The following is a 26,535-nucleotide window of genomic DNA, read 5'->3' on the forward strand; positions in this document are numbered from 1 at the left end:
ACATGTGAATACCGTTAGGTGGCGTTATTGTCGCAAGGTGCCGCTGTTTCCATTAATGGAGAAGGTTTACATGGCCACGGACTTGTCCAAAATTTAGTCAAGAGCATCAAGACATAAACGCCAAGTTGATCGTGTCCCTCCAAATCAGGCATCAGTATTGACCATACTCATGTAATATTCCAGATGAGTTTCGCGTCTACTTCTTTGCGTAAAAATGCATGATTTAAATTAATCAAAAGGGCAGATTGCTAAATTATTTTTCGCTTTACTACTTAACTACAAGATTGAGTCGCCTACGTTTGTGTAATGAGTTAATTTGAAGGACTTCATGGTGTAACTTTAGTTTGGAAATGGTATAACCTGAGAGTGAATCGAGAAAATCCCAAGGGTGTGTGTGTGTGTGTGTGTGTGTGTGTGTGTGTGTGTGTGTGTGTGTGTGTGTGTGTGTAGGGGGTGTCCAGCAGTATGAAAGTTTGAGCGCAGACTGCTTCTTGTTCTTGCTGACCCTCCCAGCAGACAGTAGCCTGTCTGATCCCCTCTTCTCTTTGCCAATTGAACATCCTGTGAAAAGAGGGATTTCTTGCTGTGGTCTTAAAGGAGAAGGGAAAGAGAAAAAAAGGTGAAAGACAAGAATACCTGACGTGTTTGCCTCAGCTACCAGCAGCAGACGGAGTCCCTCTAAACCTACACCTACCTACCTACCACCGGCTAGGGAACTGCCTGCATCCGATAAGGGATCTAGTCGACAAAATCAAGTGTGGAGGGAGGGGGTGTGGAGAAAAAGAAGTCGAATTGGAGAGAGGGAAAAAGGGAGAAGAGACACCGAGGGAGGGGAAAAGGTCAGGGACACGGGGGGTTTATCGCACTGCCAGAAATAAGGAGAGTGTCTACACCAACGCTTTGGCAGACGAAACCAAGGAGACGAAGTGAAATAAACCAGCAACCCCCTCTCTACTTAACACTGACATTTTTTCGCAAGGACTACTGTGGATTTTTTAAAAGCACTTTCAACGTCTCCCAGAGATAGTTTGTGTGCTTTGGTGAAGTCCAGGTGAAATTTTGGACCGTGCGTAATTTGGAGAGTTTATTGCCACACTGCGTCAGGATGCGCGTCTGTCCGCTGCTGGTCTTCCTCTGTCTGCTGTGCGCTGGACGCGCTCAGAAGTTCTCAGCTCTCACGGTAGGAAGAGCCACATAACTCTCAGAAGACATCTCATTCATATCCACTCATAAAAAAAGTTTTGTAGTGAAGGATGTGCTCGTGCATTCCATGCGTAATATTCGAGCAAAAGGGCACAGTTTGGGGAAAGTCTTTCTTTTAACTCAGTAATGTAGTTCTGAAAGAGATCTTTTTAAGTCGGTAAGATCATGAGACTGGTGGTCATCATCCTTTATCTCTTTCTTTTGAGCTTTTCATCTAATCATCAAAAATACTTGAGTTGAAAAAAAAAAAATAAACATAGTGATACATTTTACATCTTAACAATGTTATAGCCCATGTTGACACTATGATTTTTGATAATCTCATTTCAAAGATGCAACTTTGACTTTTTTAAGTATGTTTCATACCTTGCACACATTCAGACTGACTTTAAGATTGATTTTAACTTGATGGATCACCAGGTAGAGATTTGCATTAGAAAGTAGATCTCTGTGTTCTCTGTGAGCTGTGTAAACTCCATGTCCCTGTGTTTCAGGGTCTCTGCACAGTGTGCCTGACATGGCAGAGCTGCTGGCTCTTCTCTGGGGAGTTGATTGGTGTGTTAGCAGCACAACTGTGGTATGCCTTTAGCGCTTTTACCTGCCTGCCAGCGTCTTGTCTTGCCTCTCTGTCCTGTTTACTCTGTTATGCCAGCGGCTGCGTAGAGGTTACTCTTCCAGTGTGAGCAGGTCTGCTGCATCAAAGCACATGGCAATGTTTACAGAAGCAGGAGAGCAGCTCTCCATTGACCTTAAACTGCATCTTTAAATGAGTAGAATTTCATGGCCACGATCAAGTGCAGGTACAGTGCTAAAGGAGGAATGATAGAAAGTGGAATGTGCACTGTCAGAGGCAGATTTAGAGGTTGATGTGACAGCCGCCTCCCCCAGCACCATTATTTATGATGCGGGTGAGGATGCCTTAATATCCAATTGGAAACAAATGGCCATGAGTCGTTAACCCGCAGGTGAGGGGTCGGAGATCCTCTCTCCCTGACGGCACTATGGAGTTGTGGAATGTGGGAGGAAGTGTTGCACTGAGCAGATGCTCCCCCTGATTTTTCACCATGATATACACATTTACTCATATAGAATATGAGTACAGAATATGAATAATTGTCTATTGAGATGTCATGGGTAGTAATATTTACCCGGCAGTTGAAAGGTTACACTGATACAACTGTGTGTTTGGATGTGACACAGAATCCACTCTGCTCTGGGTCTGACTGTAAGAAGGAGAAACTTCTCTATTTCATTGCATGTTTCAGTGGTAACTGTGTCATACCTCCCCACTGTGGCTCATTAGACTGTCTTTATTGGAATAGCACATGGAGCACTATTTGTCCTTTGACAGGACTTTGTAAGTGATTCATGGCTTATTGTATGAATGACACAGGAGAGGTTATTGTTGGTTTCAAGAAAATGTCTCCATGTGATATTTTGAGCATATTTGAGGTCAAACAGGCAGTTAAATATATGGGATATTTGCCCAGGTTATTCATGAGGCAGATTTTTTCCATGGTTTATGGAAGTATGAAATAGTGTGTGAAAAGATGAGGGAGCATAGGACGTTGGCTGCCTCATTTTAAACCTGAAAGCAATTTTAGTATAACATATGGGTTCCATTGACCCCTATGCTTTCATAAAATTGTGCACCTGCTCAGAGAGAGATTTTTTTTGTCACTTGACTATCAGTGGCCTTTCACACCACCTCCTTTCTTCTAAACAACTTTCACAGCAATTAAGTGCCTTTTCCTTTGATTGAGTTAGTAGCCTGGTTAAAGGCTGTCACTTTCTTCCCTTTCCACCATGCTGGAAACTAATGATCCCCTTTGCATCCTTGCGTCCACGCAGGAAACTCCCGCCATGGCCATTTAACACATTTGCCACGGCTCTCAGCTGGGGCCCCCATTGACCCTGAGGGGCCGTGGCGTGAGGGGCCTCTCGGGGCGCTGGAAGCGGGGGCCTCCCAGTCAGAGGGCCCTTATCAGCCTACAATGTGCTCTCTGCTGGAGGCTCGCCTCCTCCATACTCCATTCAGTCCCACAATGCTGCAGAATCAGGGGGAGGTAATAGGATTGGATTTGTATGCTGGTTGGTCTTGGAAAAAAAAGTTTCCCTTGCACTCCGCCAGTCTCGCCCTCTCTCGCCTGTCTCTTGTTCCTTTGCCAACCTCTTGTATTATTTGAGCAGATGCAAAAAGCATCTTCCAAGAGAGATTTCACAAAGAAAAAAAGGAAATCATGAAAGGAAAGAGAGCAAAATAAAGAGAAAGAAAAACAGATAGTGAAAGCCAGCTGTCTGGAGGTAGACAAGAAAAGAACTTGAGCAATAAGTGGATTTGAGTCACAATATGTGTTCTGTCTTGTACGAGTCTCCTTTTATGATAAATCAGGGTGGTAGCTTTTGCTGAATGTAGCTGAGGCGGAGGCCATCTATCACTCTCCAACGTGTTGCTGTGCATGATGATGGTGCCGGCTTGGAAAGGCTGGAATGAGACATCAGGGGAATGTCAGGGCTCTGCCTCGGCCTCGCCCATCCATCACCACAGGCCAAACACACAGAGATCTGCAGCAGACAGCTAACTACCATTAGGAGTGCACCAGAGGAAGAGGACCTCAACACACCATCAGTCTCTGATGCTTCTTCCTCTCACTGGCTTTCACATCTTATTTGTTCTCCTCCTTCAGTGTGGCCCACTGTGACTTTGAAATAAACACTTGGATGTCTGATAGTGAATCTGGGTGGCTGATTTCATGGGTGGCTGATTTCATGGCTAGCTGTGTTTTTCCACGCTGTGTTCTTGGAGCTTTATCGTAAACTTGCGGGCACTTGGCGCTCTGCTGTGTGCTGTGTACAGCGGACATCTAGCGGGATGCTGGGCTGCTGAATGACTCAGTTTGGGTTGTCAGTCTGCTGGCTTGATGCTGATAATACTGGTGTAGTTTGAGCACTGGGGTGGCCAGCATGAGCCGTGGCAAGGCTGGCGGTCCACCACCAAGCATGGCTGGGTGCACTCAGACACTATCAGAGCAGTTACTGGCTTTGGAAGGTTGTGGTCATTGCAAAAACCATCCTCAGACCAGCCCGTCATGCCTGCTGGACTTTATGTGAAGGGGTGAGCTGTGAGAGACAGAGTGAAGGGTGAGAGGAGGTCACTGCCGCAGAGGGATGTCCAAACTGGTGTGGGAGGATGAGGGGAGAGGGAGGGGGGGTACCGACGGGAGACTGTCAGTTAGATGCAACAATACAAACAATCCAAGAAACTCTGAGACACTAACAAGGAGGGGCTCCAGTTTAAACAAAGAAATGGGCAAAGAAATGAACAGCTGTAGAAAGAGAACTAGAGTATCCCATTTGAGTACAATACAAAGTGGAAGTTTCTTCAGGGATTACAAGGGTAAAGAGGAAACATAAAATGGCAAATCCTCCCAATTGTGTCAAAACAGCATAACTGTTGACAACTGGTACCCAACCTTTTTTGGCTTGTGACTTCTTAAAGTGATGCAGTGTCAACTTGTGACCCATCACTACAGATTATGGCCTTAATAAGGAAGTTAAAAGGATTATTACCTCTCAGACTGTTCAATTTGAAGGGTTTTAGCAGTTCAGAAACTTAAAAATGTCTAAAATCTGGGGTGCTCTGGTGGCCCTGGGTTAAAGCACTAACCATGAACTGCAGTGTCCCTGGTGACATTCCTATAGTACCTCTCTCCCTCATTTCCTGTCATCTCACTTGTGTTGCTCCTGATACAAATATGTAGAGTACACTGTTAGTCTTGCATTGCCCAAAATAAATACAGCCCTGTATAAGCTCCCTTTAACCACTGGAAATAGACAGCATTCACCATTCATATTGTTATTCCCAAAGGAGGAAGAGGGATTACTCGCCATGTTTCTGTCTAGAAAGATGAAGGATGAGTGTTGAGATTTGGACGCAGGATGTTCTTGTGAAGCAAACAGCTCTGCAGTGTCAGGATACTTTTTGTTTCTCTTCTCATGACAACACATCATTTTTTAAAAGCCCGGGAAGAAAGGACTTATAAAAAATTTGGTTTTTGAAAAATTTCATTCAATCCAAAAGACTCATCTTCCCTCCCTTGCGGCTCCTCTTCCGATGTGTTTGAACGGGCCTCTCTTCTCTGATCCCCCCGGGAAGATTTATGAGCAGGGTTGACAGAGTGGGTTGTACCCCCCCCCCTCTGGCCCAGGGCGATTCTGCCTTCCCTGCCAACCCTCTTCCAGGTGCATGCAGCCCTGCAGCCCTGCTCGTCTGAATGCAGGAGGCTGCCACCAAACCTCACCTCTCACTTCATTTGTAAGATGTCAGACACAACATTTTTTTTTATTGGTGATCATCCTGCCCTCCTCATAGATGTGTGATTTTTCTTCTTGCTCTTTATCTTGCCTTTCTTTTGATAACTCATAACAGGCTTTCCTTTAATTGAGGGCTTTGATTCTCTGCTGTGTGCCACAGATTTCAAGCGTGTGTGTGTGTGTGTGGGTGTATGTGTTAGTGAAAAAGGGAAAGTTTCTGTCTGTGAATAGTTAACAGAGAGGGCATTGAGACAGATTTTGGATATTCGTGCATCCACTGACAACTGAACAAAACAGCACAAAACAAAAGAGTAAAACTGAGTGAAAAAGTGTTTCATATGTACAAATATTTTCATTATAAGAAGACAAAACGAGTTTAGAGAGGTATTTATCTTTGATACGACTGACTGAACACTGCACCTGCATAGGCATGGATCTAGAGTTTGTTTTTTTTCCACTCAACCCAAGTCATTATTCCACAGAACTGAATGAATCACGCGAACTATATGAAAACCCAACACACACACTGTAGCAGCACAAAGCTCCCTGACATCTAGTTTATTCAGCCACTTTATCATTCACTGTCTTTTCATTCATTGTAGCAGTCACAGCTTGTTGCCATCCCCCTCACCATTGCCACAGCCCCATTGTGCGGCCTGGCGAGGGGGTTTCATACCACGGTGGCAGATACAATGGTGGCATTGACACAGGTGATCCGATGCGTTCAGCCAAGAGTCTCCGTCCTTGTTTCTCTTTTCATGGCTGAGTAAAACATCCTCAGGAGTGATTCCAGGTGAATACCTGTGCAGGTGTTGGCACAGACAAAGAAAAAAGGAAGCGTCAATCAAGTCTTCTCCAGCCCTTTAGACAAAGACAAAGCATGGCTGCACCCTGACAGGCTTGTAGTGACACTGCCTCATATTTGTGTCTGTGTATTGCACTGTTTATCAGTGCTTTCCAGTGTATTCATCAAATGATTTTGCTCATGAACCTCCTGATAAACAGAATTTTAAACAGAATTAACAATTTGCATGGCAGTGAACCCCTTTCTGCAATTGACTTTTTGGTGTGGTAGCCTGTTTTTATTTGACCGTACACAAGCTCCAACCCCAGTCTTTATGAAACCCCCCAGGATCACACCTGTTTATGGAGATTTACATGTTTTGATGCAAAGCTCATCAATTCTCAAAATAATGGCTCATTGAGCAAAAGTTTTCTCATCTTATCTCCTGCCTTCTCACTGCTGCAGTTCCTGCGGGTGGATCAGGATAAGGAGTGCAACATGGAATGCAGCGGAGCTCCTCGCAAACCCCTGTGCGCCTCCGACGGCAGGACCTTCACATCTCGCTGCGAGTTCCTCCGAGCCAAGTGCCGCGACCCTCAGCTGGAGGTCATCCGAGGGCCATGCAAAGGTCAGGTCATGAGTCACGCTTCAGCGCCGCCTGGCACTCTCGAATACACAGAGGGGGTCACATTAGAAACTTGTGGGTTAAATTCATTTCAGCATAATTGATTCTTTGAGTGCTGGGTGGACGAGTGGGGTTGACACAGTGAGAGTGGGTGGGTGGGGGGTTGCTGCTCCCTGGCTGGTTTCACAATTTCACACCATTTGATAACAAAATTGAATTTGTCAAAATGCTAAATTTTTAGTGGAAATTATTTTTGTTTAAGGTTTTCATGTTTTGTTACCACAGAAATACCTATCATTGGACCAATGGTAGGGAAAGGCTTCAGCTCTCTGAGATCAAATTATTATGCAGAGGTGAAGGCATTTGAATGAAATATCTTGACAAGAATTAATGGTCTCATTAATACTAGATGTAAAGCTGTATGTATGTGACTGATGGAAGACTGGAGATGAAAAGTGAAAGGGGAAGGAGAGCCAATGAAGTCAGGCGGCTCACAGACTCCCTCATTGTTAGTCGTTGTTGGAAGGAAGCACCCATATACCCCAGTGCTGCAGCCCCGAACCCTCTCACCCCGCCCCACTCACTAACTCTATGCTGCTAGTTCATCGCTCTACAGCCTGGGGACAATGCCCCATTCTTACACATTACAATATTAGAACACTAATGCAAGGAGCGTGAGCAAAAGGGTTTGCTTAAAAGAAGTCTCATATGATGGAAAAGCATTCCACGATTTTATGCCCGCCCTGGGTCTCTATGGCAACATCTCTAAGCGGACATCTGGATGTGGCGGACAGCGCCGGGACACAGAATAGAGGATTCCAGCTAGGAAGCTGAAAGGGACGAGAGTCCATGAAAGTCGTATTGTATGCGTCAATAACATCGGGTCTATAAGAGTTCGGACCCCCCTCTGCTTCTGGACGGCCGGGGTGAAAGACACAGCAGCAGCAGCCGAGTCAGCAGCCGAAATAAACCAGAGGGTCGGTCTGGCCTAAAAGCACAGAGATGGGATTGTGTTTAAGGATGGTAAGACTGGCACCACATTTGTTTTCTATCACTGTGCTCAGATGATTCAAGTGTCCTGTCATTTTTTCCAGTCAGCTTTTTGGTCGGAGCCCCCTGGAGAAGGACGATGGTTTTGGGTTTTTCCACTGAAGCTAACTTTAGAGTTCCTCAACTTGCTGTTTTCCTTCATCCGGAACATCCAGCGTCTTGCCCCCTCTCCTCGCCAATGACAGTGATGCACACACACACACAAACGAGACTAAAGAGAAACCAGTGCACATTCCCCTGCATGTGTCTAATGGACAATCTACTGTAAGCCCTGCCAGGGACATGCAGCCTCCTGACCAAACTGGTGAACGTTTTTAAACTTAGCATGAGTCATTGTTTTGATGTGATTTGGACCTGCCAGCTAGTGAGGCACTGCATGGCAGCCCATCTGTCACACCGAGTTACCATCAAACCCATCGCTGCCCAACATTTCCTGAGAGTTTGCACAGCTGGTACTGTTGGCCAGGTGAGATGAAGCAGCTGTGGAATGACAGAGTGAGCCATTGCTCTGACAGAGAGATGTGAAAAGACCTGAGGTGCACATAGGTGAAAAGTTGCTGACCCACATTATATCAACAAATAGTTAGAGGACAGCTGGGGCTGAACTGAGGAGACGGTCGAGGTTTAAGAGGAGAGTGAGACAGACTCGGAGACATTAAGGAAGGGTCAGGTTTTCCCTGTGCATCAGCCCTTTTCTTGGGTGACTGGAATGTTCTACAGGAGCAGCACGAGCTGCCTCGCTCAGTAATGGCTTTACCACCAGGCACTGTGCAGGCTTGTCTGACTTGCTCCTAATAAGACCGGGGGTGTTGGTTCTATTCCCAGCCACACAAGTATCTGCCGCTTCCGAAATGTCTTGAATTGTTTCCCCTCTGTCTCTCCTCTCTGCCTACATTTTTTTCTTTCATTCTTCATCATCTGTGAGATTCAACATCTTCTGCTGACTTTTTAAGTATGTCGGTTTCATAGTTGTGCAGCATAAGAAAATAGTTGAGCTGTGGGTTGAATCATGGGTCTCTGTGATGTGTAGTGATTCTGGTGATTTGTGGTGCTCCTCAGATACATCCAGATGTGTAGCAGAGAAGAAATACACAGAGCAGCAGGCCAAGAAGCTCTTCCCGCAGGTCTTTGTGCCTGTATGCAACCCTGATGGCACATATTCCGAGGTAACAAAAAACATAAATGATACTTCTTTTGAATATGAGGCAAGGCTCTAGCAGAGGGAGGCCCCAGTAGAAAAGACTAACTTTTGCATCCACTTTTCGCAAGAATTGCTCTTTTCTCCTGCATGAATTTAATTGTTAACACCCTTTTAAAACTATCTATCCACATTTCAGTGTTAGAGGTTTCTTGTTTAGCTGGTGCTGACGTTGTGTTTACATGCTGTTTTGATTACAGGTTCAGTGCCACAGCTACACTGGATACTGCTGGTGTGTCACCCCCAATGGCAGACCCATCAGTGGCTCAGCAGTGGCCAATAAAAAACCTCGATGCCAAGGTGGGTAAAACCCCAGCAATGTGTCTTATACTGTATACAGTATTTGCAGGCATTTTGTAATACACCCGCTGTATGACATAAAAACAACAAAAATAGAATTGCTGATTTGTACCAGAATGCGGTTTTTGTAATTTTGTGAAGCAATGATGATAAATCGAACTCAAAACAGCAAAAAAAGACATTCCATGTTTGCGGGGGGTGTAATCTTCAGTCCTGTGGGAAAGTGGTCAGTGACTGGACTGACGGCCACAGGGTTTGAGGGCCACCCGAGGACTGAGCGTTGCTCAAGCCCCGGGGCTGCGTGTGTAAATAAGCCTAGCAGAAAATCCCTGTTGCAGAGTTGAGCAACAAAGTTAAACTGTAAGGAATGTAAGTGTTCTTGGAGGATGGCGTCTGCCAAACAATCAAATAACCAATGCCACATGTCCTCCCTGTGCGTCTCCACGGGGCTGCCTCGGAAGTTGCTGCTGTCTCAATAGCAAGAAAGCTCCAGTAGTAGCAGCAGTAGTTGTATTGTTACTGCCAGCTGCTTAGTCATAGCTGTGTATATGAACCGTAGAAATGTCATAAAATACACCTCCATTGACATGCAGTGTGTAAGCGACTGGATACGCTTCAAATAAATTGAGAATAAAAGGCAGAGAAGAGTTTTCCACTGTGGTGTCTGGTGGCTGTTCAGTCAAAGATTCAGGCCAAAATCTTGAAGTATGCTAGATATTTATACTTTTTTTATTGTAGTGAATAATGTGAAGTGTTTGGTGGTGAATTTTTAATTTATTTGATCATGTGCTTTTCAGGTTCAAAACAAGAGAGAGCTACTACAAGAGAGCCAGGTAAAGCAGGTGAGACTTTAATTCAAGAAAAATGAATTCTCAAAGGCACATTGATTCCTTTATGTGTGCATGCATGCTTTTGTGTTTGTCTGTGTGTGTACCTATCTAAGCATGCATGTACATGTGAGTGTGTATTCATTTGTATCTCTGTCTGTTTGCCTGCATCTGTGTCGGAGATGTGCAGGGTGGGTCGCCTGTTAAGGCTTGCCTTTCTAATATTTTGTCAATTTGAGAGAGTGCGAGCAGCCTGGAGGCTGATATAAAAGCAGTCTGTTACTGAGTAACAAGTCTAAGGAGAGAGGTTGTGGTGAGCTTTAATGCACAACGCCAGCAGCTACAGCTCCTATAACCGTCTGCTGTCCCTAACCAGGCAGCCAAATGGCCAGGGAGCAGCCAGAATGGAGGAAAATGGAATTCTCATTCTTCTTCTCTAACCTGATCTCACTTAGTCTTGGTTCTTTTTCAGCAACAGTGACAAAAGATACAAGGAAATGTTCACACTTTATCCTCCAACCTACTTTCACGCTGTCTCTCATCAACATCTACCCTCTTCCAGATATAGAACCACTAAGTTTTCCTTCAGCTCCACTCCAGATACTGTATATCTTCTCTCTCTATATATCTGCGCTCATCCTGTAAGAGATGATTTGTTTAACTCATGTGATTTGAAGGCTCTCAAAGAAAAACTGTAATTTGGGTTGATTCCGATCGATTCCTTATGTGATTGTCTGAGTGTGTGTGTGTGTGTGTGTGTGTGTGTGTGTGTGTGTGTTTGCATGTGTGTACAAGTGTTTAAGAGAGAGAGGGAGTGCATATGCATCCACTTGTGTTTGTCACATGGGTTATTCCTGTCAGTGTGACATTTACGTCTGCGCCTCTCTCTCTGTAAACAGTCTTGGGTATAGTGTCTGTCTGAACCCGGCCAACTCATTACACATAGATCAAGTGGGAATGCAACATTTGGGAGAGGAGGAGAGATGGTGGGAGAAGGAAAGAGGGAGGGAAGGAGGTGGAAGAGAGGGGGTTGTGGTTCAATCTGAACTGGTTGGATAAACAGGGTGGTGAAAGGCAGAATAAACTGTAGATTTGTGGTGTGCCAGCGCTGAAAATAGCAGTGATTGCATCAATATTTTGATTCAGCAGAAGCCCATCAGTACCTAAGCAGTTCACAGCAGCCATTGCTGTGCTTTTCTTATCAGACTGTTGGTAATGTTGAACATCAAATGCTTTACCATAAACCCATTTCTGGTGCTTGACTTGACAAATTCATTCACATGCTGGAATCATATGCAGCCGACGACGGACAAACAGCAGTTAAACTAATGCCGTACGACCACAAATAGCGCGGGGGTTTCCTGGCAGATGCTAAAAGAGGTGTTACAGTCATGTAAAAGGCCGCAAAGTAAAGATCGGTCATTAGTGGTTTATCGTAAATCCGAATCATAAATACACTTTTTGAAATGGCATTTCCATCCCTTAAGTGAGCAGAGTAATAACATGCCTGACTCAGTCAGTCACACTGACTGTATGTATTTTTAACCACCAAGCATGCTTGAGAAGATGAATGGCTGGCACAACACACTTGCATTAAATGTAAAATCCTGATTTTGCAATGGAGAACTCATTGTTAAAGAAAAGAAGTTTAAGCTTAATCCCTGTTTCTGGAGCCACCCATCAGAGATGCCCTGACTCATGCATTAACAGAGCTTTACTGTGAGCAGAGTGAGTGACCTGCACTGAGGTTAACCACACCTACGGCCGTGGTTTTACCCTAAGCGGCTCAAGACCTCCATCCCCGTCTCCCTCCTACCACAAATCAAACAAACAGAGTCCAAACAAACACTGAGCTTGATTCTCCCACTGTTAATTGGTTTGTCTCAGACTTGGCTACTGCATTCTTCACCTCTTGTGTCTCTCCTATCTTCACACAGCTCTCATAACTCAGATGTAGGCAATGGAAGAATGGAGAAGAACATCAGGGACAACTGTTGCTCATCTCCTTCACATTCATTTTAACTGACCTCAATCTGTCCTCCATAGCATAATGATCTCCCTTGGTGCATGAAGTGAAACCATGGGAATATATGACCACTATATTGTGATTTTCCTCCTCTCTTCTCTAACTGGAAGACAACTCCTTCAGCTTTCAACACACACACACACCCCTCTCTCTCTTTCTTACTCTCCTCACCTCTCCCTCTGCCTCCACCTTTCTTAGCCGGGCAACGTGCAAATCTCACATAGTTAAGTGTTCTCTAGCTTACTCTCGTAATTGTAGTCTCCTTGCAAATATTCTCCATTCTAAATGCAGATGAGACTGGCCTAGTGGTGGATCCACAGCCTGCTGGTGATGAAGAAGGTGAGCTCTTATCCGTCAGACTGTGAGTAAAGAAATGTTTGATACTGCTCCTGTGTTTACTGACACACCACTGACTGACTCAGAAGCATCGCCTCTAAACATCCTTAAAAGGAAAAAGGAGCCTGCAACATGAAGCAGTTACAGCATCACGCTTCAGAAAGGTCATCAGGGGGAAAATGAGATAGTGATACATTTTTAAATTGATAAGATGACTAAGATTTGATGTTTATATAAAGGAAAGCTAAAGTGGCAATTTCAGCATGAGTTGCGTTTTTGCTCTTAAGCCTCCATAAGCTGTTGGTCATACCAGATCAAGTAATCCAGCAACAAAGTGCCTGGATGTTAACTAGAGCAAGGTTGTGTTTCATTGCGTAAGAATTTCACTTTTCATTTGAAGAGAAAGATGAATGTGTTTTTTCATCTTTCAGAAGTACATATACTAAATTGCTGTACTTGAGTACAATATCGAGATACTTCACTTTATACTTCTACTCCAACACATTTTGAGGGCAAATGTTGTAGTTTTTACTCCACTAAATTATCTCACAGCTCCAGTTACTGGTTGCTTTACATAGATGAAAATACCCAGTATCTGCTCCAGTTTCAGCTGCAACATTTACTTTATGTTGCTGCTGATACAGCTGTGAGTTTTTTTATATTGTGATACTCTTCAAAGTTACAGTTCGTAACTTTTATGAAAATAACTTTTTGTCATATTTGTAACATAGTTGTTACATCCAAAATTATTACATGAGACAGAAAGTCTATGAAAAAGATCATGTTCTTCCTCTTCCTCCTATTGCCTCTAACGGCATTTGCTAGAATCTACCACAGCACACTAAAAACAACCAATCACAGCCAAGGAGTCTGTAAAGCAGCTGTCAATCATTGCCTTCACTCAGTGGACTGCAGTCAAACTGTCAAACTAGGCAGCGCTGATCAAATTTGTGTCAAGTTTCAGTTACTGCATCGCCTGTTTCTCACCTCAGATGTTTTCAGGGACATATTTCAGTGTACTGTTTAGCTGTTAAATGAGAACATTTATGACCTGGCCGCCATGTTGAAGACTGCCCACCGGCCAGACCGACTTTCTCGTTTTACAGCTAAACAGTACACTAAAATATGTTCCTGAAAACATTTAAGATGAAAAATGGTTAATGCAGTGACAGACTCTTGATTCATATTTGATCAGTGCTGCTTAGTTTGACTGTAGTTCTTGAGCAGTGGTTGACAATATTGACAGCTGCGCTAGAGGCTCTGATTGTTTTTTTAATCTCCCTAATGCCATGAGAAGCAATTTGAGAGGGCAGAGATTCACAGATTATCTACCTTGTGTACTTCTGTGTGGATATAATGACAATTTAAGCAAATATGACAAAGAGTTATTTTTATGAAAGTTACCAACTACAGCTTTAAACTCCAAATAGTAGATAACTTCCTACATTTCTATTTCGATACAGACAACCTGTCACTGCGAAGAGAAGCAGACAGTCATATTTTGCAATGTTGCATTTGAGCACTTTTATTGACTTTTTACATTGTAAAAGAAGTAGTGTCTTATGATTTCATGTTAATGCAATCATTTGATAAGACAGTGGGAGGCTCGTAGTTAACGTACCTCTCTTTTTGCAGCTATATTTGTGGTCACAGCTGTCATATACAATTTACTGTCTGCCTCCACTCCTGCAGTTTGAGATACGATAACCTTGATGTGCATTTTATAGTCTGTGAGTTTTGGAACCACCAGGTTTGGCTCCGATGATATACGAGTGTGTTTTCTATTGAAGCTAATAAAGCTGTCTTGATGATTTCTTTCAGACATCATTTCCCAGTACCCCACTCTCTGGACGGAGCAGGTTCGCAGCCGTCAGAACAATAGAACCAGAGCGCCATGTGAGTTTCAAAGACCACTTTTTCTTTAATGACGGCTATCGGGTGTTTGCAAACCTCAACTGAAAGCACGCTCTGTGTTTTTTCCTACTTGTGTGAGCAGTCGTGGTTTGAGGCTGTTCCTGTCTTTTAAGGACAGATGGTGGGTTGTGAAACCAATACATCTTGGTGTTGGAGTGCGTCAGGCTTTGAGGATCTGCTTCTCTGTGGTTCCTAGCATTGCAGCGTATCTGTAATTATCAGCACATGGCACAAACACAGGATCTCCTATTCTTCTGGCTGGTCCGCTCTGGCCTCCTCTTACACACATGCACGTTTATCTTATTGTACAGATCAGTTGCCTCTTTGCTCTTTGGGGAAAATAAGTTGCTTTCTGCATAAAACATTGCTATTTTGAGGCCCGCCTAGAGATGAGAAGCCTGTGTGCATGTGTGCATCTGTGTGAATCCCATTATCATAATTTACAACCAATAAAAAAAGCCTGAGAAATGCAGCATTGATGGTTTTGATTACCATGTGCTCTTTGGGGTATTGGGGTGAAAAAAAAAAACACCCGCCCCAACAAAGAAAGCCCATACGGAGGAACTGGAGCGAAGAGAGTCGGTTGAGAAAGCGGGGAGGCATTTCATTTGGTCTCTTTTGTGTGGGTAAAGATCTCTAATGAAAATAAACAAAGAAAAGGGATATCCATAATCCCGCAGTAGCTTCCGAGCCTGGAGGCGAGCAGCGAAGAGAAGGAGAGGTCGGCAATGAAAGCCCTCATGGCCAGAAGAGCTCTACTTTCATCCTTGAGTTTAATGCTCAAATCTCTGTTGGAGAGCCGCACGGCAGAGAAGGAGGCTGCTGCACAGAAACAAGTCTGATTAGATCCTGCTGAGGCTCTGCAAAACCTGTCTCTCTCCCATTGAGGCCGCTACATTCTCTGTATGTACGGCTAAAAGAAAGGATCATGAAGCATTTTCCCCGGAAATTTATGTAAACATATAGATTCCTGGTACTTTACAGTACCCTGCATTAGTGTGTCAGTGTGTGTGAAGGCATAGGCCCAACTGACCACTGTTCTGCTTTTGTCTTGTCTGTGTCTCCCTCTGTCACACACATCCACAGAGGGCAGCTGAGTGTCCAAATATTTACTTAACTTGGGGCATAGGGAGCTGTACTCAGTCATTAGCCCGTTAATGTCCGTAAACAGTGCCACGGGGGGCTGATATAGCAGTCTGCACACACTGTCTCTGAGCACTCATTCTCCACCCCTTTGTCTTCTCCAGCACTCCATCCTCCTCCTCTTCTTCAGGAATATCTTAGACTGTGATGAGAGAGCAGTGCATGCATTTGGCTTATATAAAGAAATTAACTTAAACATACTGAATGTTGTATAAATCCAAAATGTGTTAGCCAGATCTGATTAGGAGTGACTTCCTAACTTTAAACAAACCCTCTTCTTCACATTGACTCTGTATCTGTCTAGACCACCTAGGTGACTGCTGTCCTTACCAGCGGTGTGTGTCCACTGACACCTCTACTGATTTCCTGCATAACCTCTGACCCCTCTTTCCAGCCTCATCATGTGACCAGGAGCAGCAGTCTGCCCAGGAAGAGGCGAGGCAACACAAGAACGACGCCGTGTTCGTCCCCGACTGCGCCCAAGGAGGACTTTACAAGCCAGTCCAGTGCCACCCCTCCACCGGCTACTGCTGGTGTGTGCTGGTGGACACCGGACGGCCCATACCTGGGACCTCCACCAGGTGGGAGAGACCTCACTTATGGTACTTTCACCCTAATTTACAAAAATTCTTGGAATGTATTGCTTGGTTCTTTGTGACAAAGAAACCAGACAGTTGTTACACAAAGCAGGTGAGTGATCATTGGCCACATTAACACAGCAGAGTGGCCAGTTGATAAAGAGGCTGTCCAACTGGAAGACCTTGCTGCATGCACTAAAAATGTTGTGGAACCATGTTAAGCATTATCTTTCCTGCAGGTCTAACAATGAAAACATCATAAAAGATTCTTTATTTGGAAGAAAATGTTAGAAAAATAGCAACTTTCAAACAACAAAAGTAAGCTCCACTTTTTGACGCTTAGAAAATAAGTCTGACATAAGCAGACAGACATCTACATTGCCGATGAGACAGAGTGACTCAGTGGTCTGCTGTGCAGCAAGTCACAGGTCAGTCAGGCTGGCAGAGTGGGGCACTGGTACACTCTTATTGAGCAGCAAGGCTGGGTATCAGATTAACAAGGCTTCAGGCAGAGTGCCAGACAGCACATTAGCACACATATGGAAGCGTGGATTTTCCCCCTTCTCTCTCCTTGTCCCAGGCCAGCTTTTGGCCCAGTCGCACAGCAGCAATCGAGGCTCCACCGACTCGCCAAGGGAGGCCGTGAAAGCTTCCTTGTGTCCCACGCTCCCTGTCTGCCTCTCTCCCTCTATCTCTCTTTCTCACCCTCCCTCCCTCTTTCTGTCCTCATACCAGCCCTAAATCCTTCCCCTCTTTTTGGATGAGATTCACAGCCTCTGGTTTGCCACAAAACAATTATTTGAATCCCTGAGATTTAACTGTACGCGGGTAATTGGAAAACATGGGATTCCTCTCTGATTTTTACAATGAGGATAGTTTGCTGTAATAAACAATCCCTTTTATCCATTTCACTTTGAATGACTTTGGCATTTTCTCACAAGGCGTACTCTCTGTCACAGGTATGAACAGCCAAAGTGCGATGGCAATGCCAGGGCCCACCCAACTAAACCTAAGGATCATTACAGAAGCAGACATCTCCAAGGTAGGTCTCTAAAGACTGGACTCAGTCTCTGTTTTCCCTCTTTGTTCAGACCACATGGTGAAGTTCTAGAGCAGTCAGCCTCCAACCGCTGCCATGCTTCCAAGGCTGTGATAACAGTGCGAGTGTGTGTGTGTGTTTGTTGACATCATTAGCACTGTTGGTCAAGGAAATGCTTGATAAAGAGTTGAGGATTGCCAGATACCGCCCCTCACTGGTCAATAAGCAGAGAGACAGAGACGGATCGGGGGGAGGATTAATCTTGACTGACGTGGGAGATGGTGGGTAGTGGGATGATAGCATGGAGGAGAAACAGCAGGCAGGAGAGGTAGAGATAATGGATAATAGGATGCCAGAGACAGGTAGTGATTGAAAGACTGACAACAGGGGAGATAAGTAAATTGAGTATGGGAGTGGTGGTCATTGGGTGGGCTAAGGTACAGGTGAGCTTGTGTTTGATTTATTAGGTAGATATTTACTTACCAGGACTTGCCTCTGTAAAACTGCAGAACTTACATTTTATTTATTCAAGTGGTATTTACGAATGGATAGAACTTAAGACCAGTGATCATTTGTCTCATCATTCAAAGCAGAGGTGCCTGATCAGACATAGCATACATGTTTTCAGCAAATGCCCCACAACAACATATGTTTACACTCAAGTGACAAAGGAGGATGTTGCGGTGGTTGGATGGGTCAAAAAACATCCTACTTTGATGTGACCACTGTTTGTTTCCTGTGTCCCACCAACAGTCCATGTTGGTTTCTCTTAACCATGACCACCATCGGTCCCAAACCTGAACCAAGTATTCAATTCAACCAAAACCACGGACCTTTTCCTAACCATATCCATAGACCTAACCAACCTTAACCATAGTAGTATGAGATCAACAAAACGATTTGGGAAGGCACCAACAAAACATGTTGTCCTGCCAGTATGGGGTGTCAGATCATCTTATGTGTCATTTTCGAGGGAAATTACATACTATGTATTTTCTTGTTTAAGATGACTGCCCAGGCTCTTAAAGTGAGGGAGGCTGTCTAGAATCCAGTTTTCCTAAAGAATCAAGGAAAAAGGCCTACTTTAGAATCAGGTGGCCCACAAGGCATCACAAACATGAACGATTAAACCAATTTTTAACAGGTTTAGCTTATGACTTATTTTAATGTGGAAAAAAAGTTAGAACTGTTTCCTAACTTGTAACTGTCCTCTTGTTTTTGCTGAGCTGATTTGAGTTTTAACAGTAAGGCTTTATATTAAGGTCCTTGTTATAAGCACTTCACTGTCGGATTATTGTTGTTTTCTGTTTGCCGTTAGAAAAATCACAAATAAAATCACAAATCAAAATACCATGTACATCAGGACAAACAGTTTGCAAGTCTGCAGGTGCACTTTGTATTTACTACAGTGTTGTAACACCGTGAAACTGTAGTGGTGCTAAATCACAAATACCAACTCATGTATATTGTTGCTTTAAAGTGTGTTTCTGTGCTTCATTGCTAAACATTGTATTCATGTGTGTGTAATTTTTTTATTCATATTTTATCAACTTTGACTACATGTAGTGCTCATTACAGATGGGAGTTATGAAAAACATTGTTAACTGTGAATAAGTGTATAATTAAGGATTTATGAACCATAATAAGGAATTGTTGCTTTAGATCCAGTAGTTGCAAAAAGCATAGTTAACTGTAAATAAGTGCAGCGTTAACTGCTAATAAATGCATTGTAAAGAGTATATTAATCTTTAAAAAGCAACAAAAAGGCTTAGTAAAGGTTTAACATAAGTTGACATAAGTAAGTAAGACTCAATAAATTAAAAAAAAAACTCATAAGGCTTTAAAACAAGTTTCTTATAAGTGCTTATAAATGTCTTAATCCAAGAATAAACATGTTTGTTATTACTAAGATGTATGTAGTCTAACACATAATACTGTTTATAAGCATCTTAAAAGGGCTGTATTGCCTATCAATTAACACTTATTACAAGGACTTTAATATAAAGTGTTACCCACCTTGGTTTTCATCACATTTATAAATACAAGTTGAGTTTTATCAGCAGTTGCACAACTTGTCCTCATAAAACCAATCATAGGCAGAGTAGAGTTATGGCTTTCAGGTGCTGCATACAACCAAATCACAGTTTAAAGCTGAACGGTGCTTGGCAAATTTACTGTTTTCTGGTGGTTTGGTAAACATGTTAATAATCCTCAAGCAAATGAACAGAGCTGCCACTGTTCGCGTCCCATCCACAACTGTTTATGTAACAGCGTGCCGGGCCAGAGCTGTGCTCTCTGCTCGCAGGTGCTACATTTAGCAGCAGAGCAGCACTCTGTCTCTGCTCTGACATCCTGGACTCCTGTACAGTGGGACAGACAGTAACAGATGAATGCTCCTTAGAGCAACAAATGTTACTCATCTTTGCCTTCCAGTGGCCCTGGTGGTATATATTATGGCTGAGATATTGAGTAGAAATAATTAGTGCGTGTAAAGGCAGAGTGTGAAGTGGCGATGGGGTGGAAAACAGCCGCAACTATCCCACGAGAAAGACCTCAAGCCCAACCAAACACCTCCTAAACACACAGTATTAGGACAGAAAACAATATACTTATTCAGTCATGCAATAGCCTAACACAGACGCTTACACGAGTACACAGACTTCATTCTATATGTGTCAAAAAAAACCTGCACCATATCAGCCAGGTCTCCCATTATAAAATACACAGGGACGCAGTCAAAAAACACAGCATCTTGTTTTCTTTATGAGCAATTGCGTCAACAGCTGTAAACCGTGTTACTGTATGAAGCAGGGATAATTACAAATGTTGCCTTCACGTTGCTGCAGCCCATTTGCTGTTGAAGCGCTGGTGTTGAGAGGTTTATGGGGCGAGATGCGAGAAAGGAGAACTTTGCCCTGAAAGGGGCAGGAGAGGAAAGCGGAGTATTTGGTTAACTTTCTCCCCAGAGCGGGATCATGGGATAGCATTGGGGCAGCCATTGGGAGCTGCAGCTGTGAGTGCTGACAGGGCTCTGCCCCATGTGGCTCCATAGAAAAACACTGCTTCTTATTGACAGTAGCACACGGGCACACACATGCAAACATGCACTTACTGGCCAACTTTTTACTAGCAGCAAATAGATGGAGGCATATGAACAGTGGTGCAGATCTTAGCTTTTCAACAAGAAAAAATGTAATCGTTTGAGGCTTTCTCAACTTGATTCCATCCTCCATCTGTCAGACTTGGGCATTACATAATTATAATCATTATGGAATAAGACAGCAGTCGTTTACTGCTGCAGCCATGAAGTGAACGGAAAATGGCCAGACTCAATTTCCTCTGAATGACAGCAGGAACATTTGTGTCCTGCCCCTCAGCTAAATGGGGTCCAGACAGACAGAAGCTGATCTGTCCCGCCCCCACAAGAAAAAACTTCTGCTGCCAAGAGGAAGGGACTGGAGCCTTACCTGATGGCTTCCCATTTGAATGAACTGCAGACACGCTCAGATTCCTGCAGCATTACGGGGAGGACGTGCGCTCTCCATGAAAAACACTAAGCCTCAAACAAGTCCAACTGCATCCCACAAATCTCTCTTCAGCCAGAAGCCAGATAAAAACACTTTGCCTTGTGAGGGTGCAATTGTATGACTGTCTAGACTAATTTACCACAAGAGGCTCCACAAGGCACCAGTTTGGCCATTAACAGGTGGGTCAGATATTTTACTGGGCTAGGGCCAGGGAGGGCCCACTAAAACTTAAGTGCAAGTCTGTTCAGCATGTAACTGTGGAACAGTTTGGACATGTGAATGTTTCAACCCTTGGCCCGGTGCAGACGACTAAAGCCCTGCGCTACTTGGGAAAGGTTGAGTGGAGGCTGGGTGCTGGGTGTTTACGTCGATGCTGGTCGCCACCTGTTAGAGAGGAGCAAAGCATGCTATTATCTCTAACAGAGGAGAATCTGGCCCCGCAGGCCTGGGCCATAAAAAGAGTAGCACACTGTGGAGAATTTCTTCTTCTCCACAGGCAGAATAGCTGAGGGAAGCCGGCCTGTGAGAAAGCTGAGGAGACCCAGGAATCTCTCAGGCCTGCGTAGCCTTCAGCTCTTCGAGAACAACTTTGGTCTCCTCACTCTTAAAACTATATGGCCAAACAGACAATTACTATCATTAGGGTCATTCCTCCCCAGTTGTCTCTCATTTTAATTTCTTTCCTGTCATTCTGCATGCATTTTCTCTGTTGATTTTCACCTTATAGGTTAATGGCCCAATTATATCAGTCTTTTCTCTGGGTGACATTTCAAAAAGTGGAGATCAAGTGTTGAGTTGTGTCTCTGGCTGTATACCTTTTAAATCAGACATCCCTCAGACAAAATCCTAAGAAACAGTGTGTTTGTCAGGACTACATTTGGTCCCCTTGATGTCTCAGGTGAGTCGCAGGTGCTGTGGGGATCCTCTTGTCCATACATACAATATTCAGTAACATCTTCTGTGCTCCAGCTGTCAAAACCCACTCAGGGGCCTCCAGGATGATTGGCAGGTACCCTCTTCCTCCTCCAGATGAGGGGAGGTCTGACACTTTACGAGAGGGAGTAAAAGACAATGTCATGTTTGGGTTTATTTTCCTCCTCTGCCGTCTTTATGTGCTGTTCATGTTAAACCACGCTGCCTGTTACATGACGTCCCTTTTTTATTTATTAGGCCACCTATGACGGCAGCATTCCACATTGTTGTAATGCTATTGACGGGGTCATAATTTTTTCTGTGCCCGCTGACATATGTGTACACTTACTTCCATTGGAGCTTCGTATTGCATGCTCACACACACTCATTCAGGTATCTGTGCTTTATTTTCCAGGCTGTCCTGGGGCAAAGAAAACAGAGTTCCTGACAAGTGTTCTTGATGCGCTGTCGACAGACATGGTGCACGCTGTCACAGATCCTGCATCTGCTGGAAGGTATGACATTCAGGAGTGGATTTGTTAATCTCACGATTATTGATGAGCATCACTAGGTTCAGTCATTTACCAAAAAGGCACAAAAAGTGCTCTGTGCTGCAGCCAGTTTTGGGTGGATCCACAGCAATTGATTGAACTCCAGTTTAGACATTATTAGCTGATGAATTTGACATCTGTCATTCAGGATGGCTGAACCCGACCCTAGCCACACCCTGGAGGAGAGGGTGGTCCACTGGTATTTCAGTCAGCTGGACAAAAACTCAAGTGGAGACATCGGAAAGAAGGAGATCAAGCCTTTCAAACGCTTCCTGCGCAAGAAATCCAAGCCTAAGAAGTGTGTGAAGAAGTTTGTGGAGTACTGCGACATCAGCAACGACAAGGCACTGTCTCTGCAGGAGCTGATGGGTTGCCTCGGGGTGACTAAAGAAGAGGGTGAGCTGAACAACACAACAATGTCCAAATGTGTTCTCTTGCACCAAACTTCTAACTTGCATATTGATGGATAAAATACAGGAATCATGGCAGTCAGATGGTAAACAAGTATTAAATCATAATTTATAACAATACCCTCCCCCAAACAGCAATTGTCCAATCATAGCAACTGTAACTACAACATAGTACCACAATACAACTAATACAATCTGCTACTACAATCATTATTTCAGCTGGCAAATTTGTAAAATTGGTCACAGAATAGAAACAAGAAATCTCCTGTTGTCTACATTATGTTTGAAATCAATGACCCACTGTTTGAAAAATTGCTAAGAATGTTGATTGTTCAATCTGCCTCCGGTATCTTTGTGACTTGCGTACAGTGCTAGATTGGACAGCATGACTGGGGCCGTGCTTATTGAAGGGTCAGTTGTACTTTGTGGAGGCAAGGATTTACACCTCATATTATGGTTGTTGAGGTTTTTATCACTTTTTGTCTCACAGGGGCCAAACCAGGAGAGGGTTTATCTTCCAGTAAACTAGTAAGTAAACCACTCCTGCCATAATATTGAATCATTCAGACTACACAATATTTTTGTCCATTACAATGGTCACTGTGTCTGATTAGGCGATTATCAGTCTTGGAACCTATCAGCTATCAGTCTGACGATGAAGCCTCAGAAGGAAGTGGCCAATATTTCAGGAGATCCAGTGTAGCAAGTGAATATCTGGGCCAAAACTTCCTCCTCCGTACACTGGGCATTTTTGCTAATCTCTATGGACAGCTGTGTTATAAAATTTTAAAAAGCTAATATAAAGCTTAATCGTCAACAGATGACAGACAATGGGTTCCGAGATTGTATTTCAGCCAATGCGTTCTGCCTTCCTTATGAACCATTTCCATGCCACTCAAACATGACTGGTCAATACTACTTGGACAAGAGTCATAAATTCTTGCTGTGACTTGGCTGAGACATGACAGACTACATGTTGGTCCCAGTCCATCAAAGCTTGCTGTCTTTCATGACGCGCTGGATGCCATCTACAAGGAGGTACTAGGAACCGTCCTCCAGGAACAAGAATGTAAACTGACAATGGCATTGTGTGTGATGCTTGCTGTCTTGTGTTTGAATTAAGCCTAAAGAGGAAAGACAAAACAACTGTTTCACAGTCCCACCTCACAGTACCAACAACATAATTTGTGGTTTGCTTCGCAGTGCTTACAGTTGTACATGGAAGAGCGCTTTGTGCTGTTCGTAGTCAAAGTCACAGAGTTGAGGAAAAATGTCATTGAAGGCAAATAATTGTTTTATCTCTGTTAGTGGGGACCGAGGCAGGGATATACAGTCATTTAAAAAGTTGCCAGTCTAAGTGCAAAAAAACAAGGGTCAAACTGATATCACTTTAATTTCCTCTCCACAGAATCCCTCGAAGAAGCAAGGCTAAGCCAGCGTCTGCGATTTCCCCTCCCGCATGGAGACTCTGCCCTCACCAATCGGCAATAATGGAAACCATAGTATTTGCACTTTGTACTTTAAAAAAAAATGTAAATTCACTTTGTAGAAATAAGGTATTTAAACAGACTGCTGAATCTGTGAATGATGTAGTTAGCTTTTTATGTCCTGACAAGCAAAAATTATTTAACACATACAATGTATGTGTCCTTTGTGTGTCTAAAAAGTATACTTTTCAGAGTTGTACAAGTTCTCATGTTTGATGTTGCTTTTTGTGCCCCGACCCCCAGTGTACTTTTCTCCTCACATTGATGATGGTAAAGCAGAAATATGGATAGTTTGCTCCAATAACTTAGACCATACCATCTCTCATGTACTGACTTATAGCATCTCTCTTTGTGCTTTGTACAGCAGTTTGCAAGAATGTTCTGAACATACATCATAAAAACGTCCAACATGTTCACATGTATTCATGTTTATTAGAAATAAAAAAAAAAAAACTTTTATACATTTTGTTCTCTGTGATTCTGCCAGTCTTAATGTGTCAGAGACAGTTAATCGGGTCAGCAAATTCCTTTTTTCTCTCTAATCCAATTAGTCTTCTATGTTTTCCTTCTGGTTATATAAATCTTGTAATGTCTCTGCCATTTAGTGTTTTCTTGCTGTGTCTTTAATAAAACACCTTGTTGACACAGTCTTTATGAGCCAAGCATTAGTCATACATAGCAAAGGTCGTGTATCATCCCATTTTCAGACAGCTTGCCAATTCCCCCGAGGCAACATTTTCAAATTGGAAAAACGGATGGTACTTATGTCTGTTCTCGTCACACATTTCCCATGTAGACTGAAGACAGAGAAATGGACCAATCTTAGCTGTGTGTAGTATGACTGCCCATTAAAAGAGCGTTTTATGACCCAGTGTGTGTGTAAGTGTAAGCATGTATATTTGCATAAGGTATACTCACATGTATACAGTAAATGAACACTTTAACAGTCAGTGAGGTTTGAATGGATTCTTTCTTAAAGAACAACTTTCGGCTCAGGGCAGCCTTGACACATTACACTACTGTATATTGTCCATGCCTGATTATGTTGGGCCTACTACGTGGTAAGCCCTGGATTTTCACACAGAAAGTCCCCTATAGGGCTGAGTGACTGACCTCCGACTGACCTGCTCACTGAGGCATAGCCTCTAATTTATGATTAACACATCGGTCTCCTTTCTGTGATATAATCCAGCCCAATGGTCTGGTTTTAACACCCCAGGGGAACACAGAGGAGAGATTATGACTGTCTGCTCTAAAATGGTGGATTAGAGATGGATAACCTACGGCCTTCTTAAGCACTTTCTCCATCCACAGGAAAGGGAAAGTTAAATCTGAAGCAACAAGTGCTATGCCGCAGGGACATATACGTTTTTATCCCACAGGAAACTTCACCTCACGCTCTGCTATCCAAGCTTTTCTATACATCTAAAACCATCGAGGGTCCTTATTTGTTTGCTAAAACACAGTCTTCTAATTATAAACTCACAATTCAGCTCCATCTTTATGCAACATCCCTAATTTCCACCCATGTTCCTGGCCTAAATCCCCCTGAAGGTGATGTTAGCACCATGCCCAGAACAACATTTGCTTTTCTCAAACAGCCATGCAATCTGTTAATGTAGCCTTGTTGGTTACAGGTGTAGCTGCTGCACTGCTACACCTTACTGCTGCTCTCCCCGTCCAACAAACTCATCAACCTTCACCTAAGCCTCCAGCCAACTCCTCGACTTCTGCCGAAGCTCCAACCTCCACCCAACACAATGCTAAACCCTTGTCATGTGTGATTTCTACTCCCCTGGGCTGAGATGCACGTAACACGTTTTACGATTTGGCTGGATGTCAAGGCATGGTTTTCCGAATATGTTCCCCTGATGGCTTGGACTCTTGCCTGAACTGATGGAGTAGCTGAAGAAAAGCATCCAAACCTTTGGGCCCCATTACCAGGACCGTCTCACGATTGGCGAGGCCTCCCCCTCTCCTGTTCCTCAGTCCTGCGTCCTCACTTCTCTCACTCACACATGCACAAACACACTCCCTGAGCACAGAGATACCATTGAGTGGGATTTGTGGGCACAGTTTGTGTGCTTTAATGGGCAAGAGGAGGCACCCGATCTCACCACTGGCAGGCCCCGCGGGCTGTGGACTCATGAAGAAATTACTGTCAAAAGCCATCAGGGCTTTAATAGCCTCTGGCCCAGCCACGGCTTCCCCCTGGCCCTCAGAGGGGCTCTGGTCTGTGGGTAAACAGCATGAGGACGGCCTGCACCCTGGGACCCTCTCTCACTCTCTTACTGCTTCCCCTGGTGTGGCC

General features: G+C 43.9%; 1 protein-coding gene across 5 annotated transcripts; it reads left to right on the top strand.

The window, feature by feature from the left end:
* The first annotated feature begins 485 nt into the window (after positions 1–485).
* On the top strand, positions 486–24,910 carry smoc2 (SPARC related modular calcium binding 2). Of its 5 annotated transcripts, none has more exons than XM_049600740.1 (13): positions 488–1,180; positions 6,767–6,929; positions 9,036–9,142; positions 9,375–9,474; positions 10,272–10,316; positions 12,619–12,666; positions 14,485–14,559; positions 16,115–16,322; positions 17,258–17,340; positions 22,192–22,291; positions 22,476–22,723; positions 23,228–23,265; positions 24,146–24,904. In XM_049600740.1, the coding sequence occupies exons 1-13, from the start codon at positions 1,106–1,108 to the stop codon at positions 24,167–24,169; spliced, it is 1,314 nt and encodes a 437-aa protein (XP_049456697.1). In that variant the 5' UTR covers positions 488–1,105; the 3' UTR covers positions 24,170–24,904. The 5 variants fall into 5 exon arrangements, with proteins under 5 accessions (XP_049456695.1, XP_049456694.1, XP_049456697.1 ...); XM_049600741.1 differs by having other exon boundaries at positions 491–1,180; positions 16,115–16,301; positions 24,146–24,896; XM_049600738.1 differs by lacking the exon at positions 23,228–23,265 and having other exon boundaries at positions 486–1,180; positions 10,272–10,307; positions 24,146–24,910.
* The last annotated feature ends 1,625 nt before the right edge of the window (positions 24,911–26,535 follow it).

The sequence above is a fragment of the Epinephelus fuscoguttatus genome, linkage group LG16 (genome assembly GCF_011397635.1).
Source record: "Epinephelus fuscoguttatus linkage group LG16, E.fuscoguttatus.final_Chr_v1".
Taxonomy (NCBI): Eukaryota; Metazoa; Chordata; class Actinopteri; order Perciformes; family Serranidae; genus Epinephelus; species Epinephelus fuscoguttatus.

Excerpts from the sequence above, each read along its gene's own strand:
- smoc2 (XM_049600737.1), top strand. The coding sequence starts at position 1,106 with ATGCGCGTCTGTCCGCTGCTGGTCTTCCTCTGTCTGCTGTGCGCTGGA. Across the intron at positions 6,930-9,035 it reads CATCCGAGGGCCATGCAAAG|ATACATCCAGATGTGTAGCA; the intron begins GTCAGGTCATGA and ends GGTGCTCCTCAG. Across the intron at positions 9,143-9,374 it reads CTGATGGCACATATTCCGAG|GTTCAGTGCCACAGCTACAC; the intron begins GTAACAAAAAAC and ends TTTTGATTACAG.